The 14,123-nt window shown below is 34.2% G+C and overlaps 1 protein-coding gene across 2 annotated transcripts in view; it reads left to right on the top strand.

Annotated features, from left to right (window-relative positions):
• Window positions 1-14,123, top strand: part of PPP4R3B (protein phosphatase 4 regulatory subunit 3B) — a 52,572-nt gene that overhangs the window by 23,023 nt on the left and 15,426 nt on the right. For both annotated transcript variants that reach the window (XM_061432409.1, XM_061432408.1), the window contains exons 6-11: window positions 996-1,112; window positions 2,387-2,503; window positions 6,321-6,452; window positions 8,058-8,160; window positions 10,497-10,538; window positions 12,296-12,454. In XM_061432409.1, coding sequence (XP_061288393.1) covers window positions 996-1,112; window positions 2,387-2,503; window positions 6,321-6,452; window positions 8,058-8,160; window positions 10,497-10,538; window positions 12,296-12,454 — 670 coding nt within the window. The remainder of the gene's footprint in view (window positions 1-995; window positions 1,113-2,386; window positions 2,504-6,320; window positions 6,453-8,057; window positions 8,161-10,496; window positions 10,539-12,295; window positions 12,455-14,123) is intronic.

Below are 14,123 nucleotides of genomic sequence, written 5' to 3'. Positions count from 1 at the left end.
GTATGAAAGTAACAGATGACCCTTGAGCAACATACGTTTGAACTATGAGTCCATCTAGACACAGATTTTTTTGTTTTTTCAGTAGTAAACACCACAGTACTGCATAGTCCAAGGTTGGATATGGTACAGTAGATATGGAGGGCCTGCTGTAAAATTACATGCAGGTGTTTGACTTAGTGGAGGGTGGGTTCCCCAACCCCTGTATTGTCAAGGGTCAACTGTATTTAAATTATACTATAAAATGATTATCCTTAAAATTTCTAAAACTTACTATTTTATATATCTTAGAAGTTTTTAGAGATATTTAATTTTTCCCCCCAGTGAGGGAATATGTGCCTTATAAATTATAAAATCAGACATGTGGATTATATTAGCACAGAACTACAAAGTCATATATTTTTGTGGTTGTAGAAACATTATTGAGATGCTTTTTTTTTTTTTTTTAAACAGGTAGGGAGAATCCTGGCAGAAACCAACACAATATTGTAAAGCACTTATCAATTAAAAATAAATAAATTTTAAAAAATGGGAGAATCCTTCTTGAATAAATGAATGATAAATAATTTGGCTCTTAGAGATGCTTTTATTTCAAATGTGTTGATAGTTAGGTTTTTGAGATATAAACCACGCTTAGGGGAAAGAGAATGGTGACTACTGTTTATCAACAGTTGACCATTTTTTTAAACTTTATTGTCAGATGCTAAAGAAATACTGAAAGAGAATTAGAGGTTTCCTGGTGTAAAGGGGTAATTTTATAAATGAAAAACGTAATATGCCATTAATAAATAACTATACCAAAGATGAATTGGCTGATTTGAAGTCAGGGTATCCTGGCTCCTCATAACCTAAAGAACATAGAAACCATGTTATAATAAATGGTAGCTGGGTTTTCAGGTCTTTGAGGTTTAATTCCACACTGGTAGTTCACATTACAGTTTGCCCCAAGGTTTCTTTTAATGTGTGTCAGCTTCTCACTATACTTTCTAACGTTACAGGTTAATTTTTTCAAGGAATTTTGTGCGTTTTCTCAGACATTACAACCTCAAAACAGAGACGCATTTTTCAAAACTCTGGCAAAGTTGGGGATTCTTCCTGCTCTTGAAATCGTAATGGTAATTATATAGCTTCATTTCATGTTTTTGAAATTGAAAATTTGTAATAGTTTTATATTGTGGATGGGAAGTAATTTATTATAGTAATGCATGCTGAATGTTTTAAGTTGTAATTCACTTGGTACTACTGCGGGCAGGAATCCCTCAGAAGAAATGGAGTAGCCATCATGGTCAACGAAAGAGTTCGAAATGCAGTACTTGGATGCAATCTCAAAAACAACAGAATGATCTCTGTTCGTTTCCAAGGCAAACCGTTCATTATCACAGTAATCCAAGTCTATGCCCCAACCAGTAACGCTGAAGAAGCTGAAGTTGAACGGTTCTATGAAGACCTACAAGACCTTTTAGAACTAATACCCAAAAAAGATGTCCTTTTCATTATAGGGGACTGGAATGCAAAAGTAGGAAGTCAGGAAACACCTGGAGTAACAGGCAAATTTGGCCTTGGAGTATGGAATGAAGAAAGGCAAAGACTAATAGAGTTTTGCCAAGAAGATGCACTGGTCATAACAAGCACCCTCTTCCAACAACACAAGAGAAGACTCTACACATGGACATCACCAGATGGTCAACACCGAAATCAGATTGATTATATTCTTTGCAGCCAAAGATAGAGAAGCTCTATACAGTCAACAAAAACAAGACCAGGAGCTGACTGTGGCTCAGATCATGAACTCCTTATTGCCAAATTCAGACTGAAATTGAAGAAAGTAGGAAAAACCACTACACCATTCAGGTATGACCTAAATCAAATCCCTTATGATTATACAGTGGAAGTGAGAAATAGATTTAAGGACCTAGATCTGATAGAGTGCCTGATGAACTATGGACTGAGGTTCGTGACATTGTACAGGAGACAGGGCTCAAGACCATGGGAAAGAAATGCAAAAAAGCAAAATGGCTGTCTGGGGAGGCCTTACAAATAGCTGTGAAAAGAAGAGAAGCGAAAAGCAAAGGAGAAAAGGAAAGATATAAGCATCTGAATGCAGAGTTCCAAAGAATAGCAAGAAGAGATAAGAAAGCCTTCCTCAGCAATCAATGCAAAGAAATAGAGGAAAACAACAGAATGGGAACGACTAGAGATCTCTTCAAGAAAATTAGAGATAGCAAGGGAACATTTGAAATAAAAGCATTTAGTATTTGTAAAAGAAAATGATGAGAGGTATGTATTTTGATTCTAGTACCATGTCTAAATCCAAAAATATGTTTGCCATAGATCTGGGAGAAAAGAGGGGGTCAACATTCTCCAAGTAATCTGATTCTCCTTTTATCAGGGCATGGACGATTTGCAAGTCAGGTCAGCTGCAACAGATATATTTTCTTATCTAGTAGAGTTTAGTCCATCCATGGTCCGAGAATTTGTAATGCAAGAAGCCCAACAGAGTGATGACGTAAGTAGTACTGTTTTGGTTCCATGTGAATTACCTATAGAATAATATTTGCAGACTGTTGAGAGAAAAGGGATATAACCGTAATTTTAATCTTTTATAAAGAATAATTGGATTTCTAATCAGTTGTGACTTTGGCAAGCCCAGAATATATAGCAGTTGATGTGTTTATTGTTTAAAAAAAAAAATTCAAACTAGTATTGAGATAGATTTAGTGAATCTAATGAAATGTAACTCTAAACCCTTAGGTCAAGCACTTTTCTAGTATAACTTAGAAGTTGCTCTTGCATGTTCAGATGTGTCTGTTACTTTAGTGGGGATGAACATTTAAATATGAAACCAACCACTACAAAAATGCTAAACTTTCCCCTTAAACTATTTTAAAGACTAAATGAACATATGTTCATAATGAAGTACCTTTATGTTAAATATATGTTAGTGTTAAGTAGAAAATAACTAAAATTTAATAATGTTCCTTCTTAAAGAAGGTCTAGATTCCCAATGCTAATTTGATTCTTTTATGTTTTTGTTACTGTTGAATTAATGGCTGTTTAGATTTTTGCATTCTATTTTTGTTAGATATTTCCAGTTTTTTTTAAGGCAGTTTTTAGAATCAGGACTAATGCTATTTTTCAGGTAGTAGGAAAGAAATAGAAGAAATATTTTGTATTAAGTATATTTTAAAGTTTAAATGATGCTAAATCTGACTAAAGAAATACTCAGTGTGTTAATTGATTTACCATGTCACTGTTGATATCATCTTAGTGTCATTTTTACAAAAGGTAACTTTGAAATAAACACATCTTCATCCTCAGTGATGCATGGGATTATGAGCATTCATCAGAAAATCTCTCAAACCTAGTAACTTAGAATTCTTAATTTTTAAATCTTTTATTTATGTTTTCATTAGGAATATTTCCTTGTTTACATTTAACTGATGCATGAGGCATGGGGAAGCAGTTACTCATTTTTAACATTGAAAAGTCCCTTTTTAATTTCTCTTTTTCTTGTAGTCACAGTCTCCAGTCTTTGATTTCCCTGAATTTTCTGAGGTCTAACAATTTTCCAATTTAAAATTTCTGTTTACATCAAAATAAGTTAGCCCACAAATGAAGCTAAATTATTTTTTCTTTAATTTCCAGAATTAAGAAGTCTACATGCTGAATTCTATGTTAAATTGGTGGTAACATTGAAGAAATAACTTAGCTCTGTATTCAGTGTGCAGTTAATGTTTTGATGCTCTCTCAAAATAAACGCACAACATTCAAATTTTTCTTTCTAGTACTATAGAGCAGATTTGGTTTTAGCAACATGGATTACAGGATTAAAATGTGTTAAGATACAAGGAAATGTTAACATTTTTACTATAGTCATTATATCTATGCACAGATTCTAATATTTTCTTGATCTTAGCAGAAAGTGTCAGTGCAAATCTGTCATGTAACTTTGTCATGGTTGCCACTTGACTAACAGTGACTGTATAAAGCTGTAGATGATAAAATATATCTCAGCATCTAGAAGTTAAAAAGTTTTTAAGAAACCTTGGAAGCAATGGAATAAAGTATGTTCTTTGTTTCCCAATCAGAAAATAGGGAGGCCAGCTGATTATCTGGATAAAGTTAATTCCATATGTAGATACCCAGAACTTTCCTTCTGTTTCTAATTATTTTCCTCTGTGGCTAATTATTTAAGAATTGAAAAATTCTTAAACCCACTTAAATGTACTTTAAAAACAAAAGTATGTATTTCTAAGAATACTATGACGTTGGAATGTGATAAAACCAACAGAAGTATTGTTTCTCTAAAACTTGATTTAGAAACTATTATACCAAGGCTTTGAAGCATCTTCCAGAAGCTGTAACTAATCTCACTCATGCTATTTAGATGAAGGATGGCAGACTTTTCTTAAAGGGCCAAAAGGTAAATAGGACTTGGTGGGTCCTTTAGTCTCTGTCGCAGCTACTCAACTCTTTCTCTTTAGTATGAACCATCTATAGATGGTTTGAAAATGAATAGGTGTGGCTGTGTTCCAGTAAATGTTTTATTGTAAAGCTATTTACAAAGTGAACAACCAGTCAGGTAGTTTGGTAGTTTAATGACCCCTGGCTTAGACTCCAGAATATTGCAAGTAAATAGTGGTGGCATTTGGAAGCTGGTTCTGAATTGAAGTTTCTTTTTCTGTTTTTTTTTTAATTTTATTTTATTTTTAAACTTTACATAATTGTATTAGTTTTGCCAAATATCAAAATGAATCCGCCACAGGTATACATGTGTTCCCCATCCTGAACCCTCCTCCCTCCTCCCTCTGAATTGAAGTTTCTAATTGCAAAGCTTCTCTGATAATGTAAAGAGAAGTAAAACTCAGAGGTCATGGTAGTAAAGCAACATTAATGGGATAGGAGTTACTAGGCTTCTCCTAAGACTACAAATTTAAGAGAGTGTTCTCAAGAGTAAATTTTGGTGACCTAGCGCTGGAATAATGTCCCTGTGGTTACTCTTTAACAGCCTATTTTCAGATCAAGTCATAGTGTGACATCCGAAGAAGTAATTTTCCTTTTGTTTGTCTTAAATCTCCATTATTTTGCTGTAAGTTGCTTGATCATGAGTTTTCTAGTGTGATGAATGCCATTGTTGGAGAAGCAGATTAAGGAAAATTAGATTTGTTTTAACCAGAAAAGAACTATACCATGCAGTTAGAAATGCTGGCTTGAATTTTGAGAGTGGTCTGACTTAAATGACTGCTGAATTTTAGTTCCATTGGAGAAAACAGCATGGAAGAGTTAAAATAAGGCCGCTTACCTAGCTATTTATTAGCTGTACTGCCGTTAGAGGCTTGGTCCTTTAATTTAGCTGTTCTTCCTGTTCATCAAGTTTGTTAAGAAAATGAAGCCTGTTTTACAGACAGTGAAAGTGAAAGTCACTCAGTCGTATCCAACTCTTTGCAACCCTGTGGACTGACTATACAGTCCATGGAATTCTGTAGGCCAGAATACTGGAGTGGGTAGCCTTTCCCTTCTCCAGGGTATCTTCCCAACCCAGGGATGGAACCCAGATCTTCCACATTGCAGGTGGATTCTTCACCAGCTGAGCCACAAGGGAAGCCCATTTTACAAACGACTAGCTTATAATGCTGGTAATGCTTTTAGCTCATTGATGAATGTTAAATCATTCATTATATTAGGAATTATTTGTTCATTGTCTCAGCACATTGTTACTTTGAAGTGGGTTTAGTCATGCATTATAGGTAGATTAATTTTAATTGTTTGCTGAGGTGAGTGTACTTCTGGGATAAGACCATTTTGCTATTCCATATTACTCTCCACAGCATAATCTCTAGCCACATGGTTAATGCCAGTTTTTTAGAAGTTGATTTTTACTTAGTTTGCAGAATCCAGTAATTAATACTAATAATAATACCTAACATGTATCATAGGGCTCATCTCATTTGTTACCCATCTCCCAGTGTCTTTCATTGTCTGGTGTCACCAGTTGTAGTTTCATATATTTTGTCAGTGTTTTTTTGTTGCCGAGATTGAGAATACGTTAGTGAATAAGAATTGCTGGTAAATGACTTTGCTTTCCGTTGCCTATATTGATGATATTGTAAGCTATTGTGTGCTCTGATTTTTGTTTGGTTTTGAGTGGGTTTCTTTTTACTCTAGTATGTTTATAGAACTTTGAAGACATGAGGATTAAAAAGTTTAGATAACTTCATCCATTCTTTTTTTTTTCCTTCCTGTATGATTCTGATTTTGTTCTTTCAGCTGGTGTGTTTGTCTTATATCGAAACCAGGTCTCATAGAAACCTGTTTTCTTCCAGGATATCCTTCTTATTAATGTAGTAATTGAACAAATGATCTGTGACACTGATCCTGAGCTAGGAGGTGCTGTTCAGTTAATGGGACTTCTTCGTACTCTAATTGATCCAGAGAACATGCTGGCTACAACTAATGTAAGAAATTACTCTGCAGTAGAAACATTTTGGTCTAGTCAGTTTTAGATGATTTTATTTATACTAAGTTATGTATAAATACATAAATTATATGTAAATATTTAAATTTTGAAAATTTGTACAATTTTGAAAAGCATTCAAGCATTTGTACACTCAGTATTCGAGTAGCGGTAATACTCCTCTAGCAGTTATTTTTCGGAGACGGCAATAGCACCCCACTCCAGTATTCTTGCCTGGAAAATCCCATGGACGGAGGAGCCTGGTAGGCTGCAGTCCATGGGGTCGCTAAGAGTCGGACACGACTGAGCGACTTCACTTTCTCTTTTCACTTTCATGCATTGGAGAAGGAAATGGCAACCCACTCCAGTGTTCTTGCCTGGAGAATCCCAGGGATGGGGAAGCCTGGTGGGCTGCCATCTAGGGGTCACGCAGAGTCGGACACGACTGAAGTGACTTAGCATAGCATAGCATAGCATTGCAGTTATTTTTGCAGCAAAATACAAGATTGTAATCTGCTAAAATCTTGGTAAAATGCTAGCACTTCTATTTTTGTTTCTTGGCCTCTGTATGTTAGCATCTTAAAAATTAAAACAGCAATGTGAATATAATTAACACTACTGAACTATATATAAACTTAAAAATGGGTAAGATGGTAAATTCTATATGTTTATCACAGTAAAAAAGAAACAGTATGTATCAGATTATGTTAATTGCATGGTGAAAGGAGTCATTACCAAAAAAGGACTTAAGGAAATATCACAAAATATTATTAGTGGTTATCTCAAAATGCTTGAATATTTCTCCTTTATAGAATTCCTCAAATTTAGATAAAAAGTATGTTTTCAAATCATTACAAGTTTATAGAGCCAATTATATAAAAACTAGTGTTCAAAAAACCAAAAGGCACTATTCTCCAAATTTCCAAGTAACAAATTCTTAAAGCTATTTTAAAAATATCTAAAATCTATACCATTTCTAGTGGCCTGGTAAATTAACTTTGTGTTTGTTCAAATTTGGATACGTTGTGAAATCTGGGCTTTCAGATTTTAAGCGGTTAAATTGTTCTTGCTGGTGCTAAGTCGCTTCAGTCGTGTCCGACTCTGTGCGACCCCATAGACGGCAGCCCACCAGGCTCCGCCGTCCCTGGGATTCTCCAGGCAAGAACAGTGGAGTGGGTTGCCATTTCCTTCTCCAGTGTATGAAAGTGAAGTTGCTCAGTCGTGTCCAACTCTTTAGGACCCCATAGACTGCAGCCTACCAGGCCTCTCCATCCATGGGATTTCCCAGGCAAAAGTACTGGAGTGGGTTGCCGTTGCCTTCTCCGTTGATAGATTTTTCGTTGCATTTCAAATCATACTCGTGAAGAAAATTATTTTGAATAATTTCCCCTGGAGAAACCTTTTATAATGCTTTTTTTCATCTCATATGTAATATAAAATAGGTTTGTCAGTTCTTCAGAAATAAGATTAAGGTGAATATAACTTTGTTGAGTCTTTCACAGTATCCTAAAGTAGCTCTTATTTGTGTATGACTTGCACTGCTAATTCTTGAAGATGTTCTATTATAAAGATAATAAAGTTTTTATTTTAATTCTGTATATTTCAGAAAACTGAAAAAAGTGAATTTCTAAATTTCTTCTACAACCATTGTATGCATGTCCTCACAGCACCACTTTTGACCAATACTTCAGAAGACAGACGTGAAAAGGGTAGGGCCTCTTACTTACCTGCTTATGATTTCTGTTTTAAAAGATCAAGATAAGTATTAAAGCTAACAGTCTCTTTACTTGATGCTTTTTATGACAGGGAAATTATTACTTAAATTTTAACCTACAATACAAAATCATGGTTTTTGTAGAGAAGTGTGTACAAAATGTGGCAGAAAGTATTACACCTTGAGGAAGAGAGATGTGAACACTTAGCAAAAGAAGATTGTTCCCAGTGTTCTTAAGAGTTAATATCAGAGTAAGTGTAGAAAGTATATTGTCTACATTAGAAAATCCAAGGGAACCATCATTTTAGAGTTGGCAATACAGTAAAAAATGCTTTAATTTCAGAACATAAGGATCAGAAGTTTTAAAAGTTGGTTAAAGCAGAGAATAATAATTTTTAAAAATAAACTGAACATTTACATGCTGACTCTTACTGATAGTTCGAATAGGGTCAAGTCCTTTTTTGTTTTTGTTTTTTTTCTTTTTGTGTGTGTGTGTGTGCATGTGCGTGTGTTAGTCGCTCAGTCGTGTCCAGCTCTTTGTTACCCGACAGACTGTAGTCCACCAGGTTTCTCTGTCCATGGGATTCTCCAGGCAAGAATACTGGAGTGGATTGCCATTCCCTTCTCCAGAGGAACTTCCCAACCCAGGGATCGAACTCTGGGCTCCTGTATTGCAGGCAGATTCTTTACCATTTACCTGGTAAAACTTTACCAGGAAAGTTTTTTTTTGTATATGGGTTTTCTTTAATTGTGGTGGCTCAGACAGTAAAGAATCTGCCTGCAATGCAGGAGAACTGGGTTCAGTCCCTAGGTTGGGAAGATCCCCTGGAGAAAGGAGTGGCTACCTATTCCAGTATTCTTGCTTGGAGAATTCTGTGGACAGAGGAGCCTGGCAGGCTACAGTCCATGGGGTTGCAAAGAGTTAGACACGACTGAGCAACTAACATTGTCACTTTCACTTTCTTTTTTTTAATTGTATTTCCATATTGCATTCTTACATAAACAGCACCATAATTTATCAGCTATGATTTCTGGTTTCAGTTTATTAAAGTGGAGTAAAAACCGAAACATATTTTTTAAGCAATCTGAGTGTAGAATTCTGCTGTGGTTTTAAGTACTTTACCTTTAAGTGTTTAAGTATTCATAATTTTGTGCAACTAAGTTGAGTTCTGCTGTATTTAACTTAGCCATAGGTATTACAGTTCTGTGACATTTAATTAATCTGCAGTATTTAAATTATGTGGTCATGTGCCAAATATAACTAGCTAAAGAACTGACTCTTGGAGAAGTATACAGCTCAACTGGTGAAGTGAGAAATGTTGGGGGGCATAAGCTCAGAAAATGATGGTCTATCTGTTAAATCAGTTAAGAGGAAGTCAATTAAAATGTTTGTTAAACTAATAAAAATTGTATACCCTAGATAATACTATCAGCTCCATTTTTTAATTTATATCTTAGGAAGCATTTATGCATATGCATGACAGATATAAGAATGTCCTTGCATTGTTCACTGTAGGAAATGAAAATGTAGTATATTTGTACGGTGGAGTACTAATTAGCGGTCAAAATAATTGAATTTTGATCTGTCAACTGATTAGTTCTCCAAAATATAAAATTGAATGGATAAAAAAAGCATGTCACATGTTTTCTTTCAGAAAGTTTCCATTTATATAAATTAAATGCATTTTTAGCTTTCATTTTTAAGTAAAACGTTTCCAGCATACAGAAATATTTAGATAATAGCATCACAGATATATATTTCCCATTGCTTTGTCAGTACTGACTTGTGCTTTTTCAGTTTTTAAAAAATAAATTATACATAGTTTCTTATGCATGCTCATTTTACCCCATCCCCATCCTTCAAGAAATGCTAAATTTGGAGTTTTTCACCCCTGTTTTTTATATTACTGTGACATGTATAATGTGGTGTTATTTTTCACAGTAACTTATTTCTAGCTTTCTGTTGTTACAGACAATGCTCTGGTATACATTATTATGTTTCCTTACATAAATATGCTCTAAGATGTGAACCTAGGAATCGAAACTTTTAGTATTCTTAATTTGTTTTAATTCAAAGCATAAGTGACTGTTAAAATCTGTGTTATCTTATCAGAATATTTGATACCATCTTTTAATAATTGTTCATCTGCACCCAAGCCTCTAAAAAAATTGCAGATAGAGGTATAATATTTGACTGAAGCTCCTAATTCTTAATGGTTATTTTGCTGGTAAAATGGGGTTATGATCAAAGATGTGCTTTGTATGTTGTAAAGTGCTAAGGAAGTGTGAGGTATTATTACTAAAGTCACTGATTTTAATTTTTTTTATTAGATAATGTAGTTGGATCTAACAAAAGCAGCACGATTTGCCCTGGTAAGTATAAATTCTTATTTTACGAACTAATGCAAATTGTAAGTTTTTTCCTATTCAGAATATAATGTACTTACAGAAAACTAGGAAAGGTTTGTTTTCACCCAAAAAATCCAAAACTAGGTTTTTAAAAGAAAAAAAATTCAACTCTAATATCAAAGATGGAAAATCCATTTGAAACTTTGTTGGTTTTTTTTCCTGTAAATTTAGAGCTTATGCCCTGCATTTTTTTTTTTTTTAGAAGATTGAGTTGAGGATTAGTTCCTTCTTATTTTTTAAATAAATAAACTAAGGCAAATCAGTTAGGAAGTAGTCTTCATAACAGTCTTTCATACATAGATGTCTCATGAATCTGAGTATAAGCACTGTTATTTCTACTTGGAACATATGTATCAGGTATTGACCTGGTAATATGGAAAATATGCTGTGTGTACCTAAGCATCCTGTCTTTTCTACAAGGCTCATCAGAGTTCTAGGGAAGCCAGTTTCAAATAAGGAAGCAATTCAGAGATTGAATTATTAGATACATAGTGAGTGATTTCACATCCTAATTTGGGAAAGTGAAAATAAGACATTTAATTTGTTGAAAAATCTTTTGTAAATAAAATTTGGGAATTGAGAAATTAAAGAGAATTGTTTTTTTTATTTTTTTTTATTTTTAAACTTTACATAATTGTATTAGTTTTGCCAAATATCAAAATGAATCCGCCACAGGTATACATGTGTTCCCCATCCTGAACCCTCCTCCCTCCCAAGAGAATTGTTTTTAATGGTAAGAAACTAGTTCAAATATTGGCTGTGGTATTGGCTGTTATACTAATTAGTCTGGAGCAGGTAAAACTCTTTTTAGATTTATAGTAGAAAAGATCTTTGAGTATCAGAATTGTATTTTCTGTACTTGATGGTCATTCTTTTATTAAAAAGAATGCTGAAATTTCTTCCTGATAATATCATGTGATGTTCCACAAAATATTTATGTGAAAAATAAAATAGTTGGACTAGATGATGTCAGTTTTTTTTCCTATTCTCTAAGGCTTTGATTCCATAATTTCTTCACAGCTTAATGTTTTCTTGCTTAAAATATTTATAGTAGGTATGGATAATTATCTATATATTCAGTCTTGATATTCTAGAAGCAATTGTAAATCATTCCATGAGTATGTAAACAAAAGACTCTTGAGGAAGAAAAAACTGGAATATTTTAGTAGGCCTTTCATTGATATCATGATTTGATGTTAAAAAGATTATTGTCTTAAAATCTTGATATAATATTTTCCACTTGATATTCAAACCGCCAGAAATGTCCTTTTCTTAAAGATGTCTTTAAAGAAAGCATATTAATTTTTCTTGAGAAATTTGTGTTGCACCACTTTAGGCAAAAAGTTTAAGATATTTCCTCTTTACTATGGGGTAGATCCTTTTATAGACCCATTAATGTTAATAATGATAGCACATATTACAAAGTCATTACTAAGAAAATCTCAATGCAATGAAGGTCTTATTATCATGTTTGTAGATTATTATGTAACATACTTAAGTATTTTATATTAGAGCCTTAGAAAGTATTTGGTAGGTAAAACTACTAATACTTCTGGAGAGTCTACCTAATGAAAGAATAAAAATCTGGACCTTCTTTAATTGATACAAAAATTAGGAGAAAACAGTTTTACTTTTCTTCTAAAATAAAGGATTTATACTTAGTATTCTCTTTGTCTAGATGTGTTGCAGTGTGTATTTTCATAGAATGATTTTCTTTGCAGATAATTATCAAACAGCACAGCTGCTTGCCTTAATTTTAGAACTACTCACATTTTGTGTGGAACATCACACGTATCACATAAAAAACTATATTATGAACAAGGACTTGCTAAGAAGAGTCTTGGTCTTGATGAATTCAAAGCACACTTTTCTGGCCTTGTGTAAGTAACAGTTTTAATGAACATTCTTGTAAAATGTCTTATGGAACAACATTTTTAATAGTTTTATTTAATATTTATTTAATAGTCTTTTATTTAAAGGACAAGAGGAATAGGTCATAGTGCTTCTCCCACCTACATATTGCTCACATTTAGATTCAGTTGTGATATAATACCATGTGCAATGATGTCACTAACAGAACCTCTCCTGCCATCTTTTACATCTGTTTCATCAAACTGTCATTTAGTAGTGACTCTTATTTTTGAGATATGGGCCTTGATATGTATTTGTGTAACTCAGGTTTTTTAAACTTGTAAAATTAAGTTATGGGTAGCCCTTAAGTAGACCTTTTGGACCAATAAAAATCAAACTTTAATGCTGATGTTTGCTCAAATGTGGATTTTTGGTACACTCCTTCTTTTCTTTCTCATAATTTCACCTGCAGATAGAGGTAAAGAAACCTCCTCTTTCAAAATAAGAGCTTTGTGGATTTTTTTCTGAGCATGAAAATCATAGTTAAACATGAAAATCATAGTTAAAATGTAAACATTTAATGTATAGAGAAGAGGTTAATCTCCCTACTACAACCTTAATTTTTAAGGCCTTAATAAAGCCAGTGTTAACTGCCTGCACTACTTCTTTACCATTCCTTTTTCCATACCTGTGCAAATTTACATAAACATTCACACATGTATAGGTTTTCATGTTTTATTTTTATAGAAACATGATCATGCTAACACACATCTCAGCCCCTTCATGTTACTCTAGCTCACTGGATATCAGTTCAGTTCAGTCGCTCAGTTGTGTCTGGATCTTTGCGACCCCACGAATCGCAGCACACCAGGCCTCCCTGTCCATCACCAACTCCTGGAGTTCACTCAGACTCACGTCCTTAAAGCTCAACATTCAGAAAACGAAGATCATGGCATCTGGTCCCATCACTTCATGGGAAATAGATGGGGAAACGGTGGAAACAGTGTCAGACTTTATTTTTGGGGGGCTCCAAAATCACTGCAGATGGTGACTGCAGCCATGAAATTAAAAGACGCTTATTCCTTGGAAGAAAAGTTACGACCAACCTAGATAGCATATTTGGAGAAGGCAATGGCACCCCACTCCAGTACTCTTGCCTGGAAAATCCCATGGATGGAGGAGCCTGGTAGGCTGCAGTCCATGCTAAGGGTCGGACACGACTAAGCGACTTCACTTTCACTTTTCACTTTCATGCATTGGAGAAGGAAATGGCAACCCACTCCAGTGTTCTTGTCTGGAGAATCCCAGGGACAGGGGAGCCTGGTGAGCTGCCATTGGGGGTCGCACAGAGTCGGACACGACTGAAGTGACTTAGCAGCAACAGATAGCATATTGAAAAGCAGAGACATTGGATATGGCATGAACTAATATTTTTCCTAAACATAGCTGAGTAACAGTTCATAAAGTGGCTCTTCCACAACTTAGTCTACCATTCTCCGCTACATGGATTACAAAATTGTTTGGGTATTTTGCCATTCCAAATAATAATGTAGTAATTAGCCTAGTACATAAATCTTTACTGGTTTATTTCCATAGTGTAGATCCCCAGTATTGGTATTGCCAGGGCAAAAGTTACTATATTTTTAATATATCCTTCTTCAATTTTAATTTAACATAATAGCCTCCAGATTACTTTCT

The sequence above is a fragment of the Bos javanicus genome, chromosome 11 (genome assembly GCF_032452875.1).
Source record: "Bos javanicus breed banteng chromosome 11, ARS-OSU_banteng_1.0, whole genome shotgun sequence".
Taxonomy (NCBI): Eukaryota; Metazoa; Chordata; class Mammalia; order Artiodactyla; family Bovidae; genus Bos; species Bos javanicus.
The sequence above is the reverse complement of the archived record's forward strand: the minus strand, read 5'-3'. Positions and strand labels throughout refer to the sequence as shown.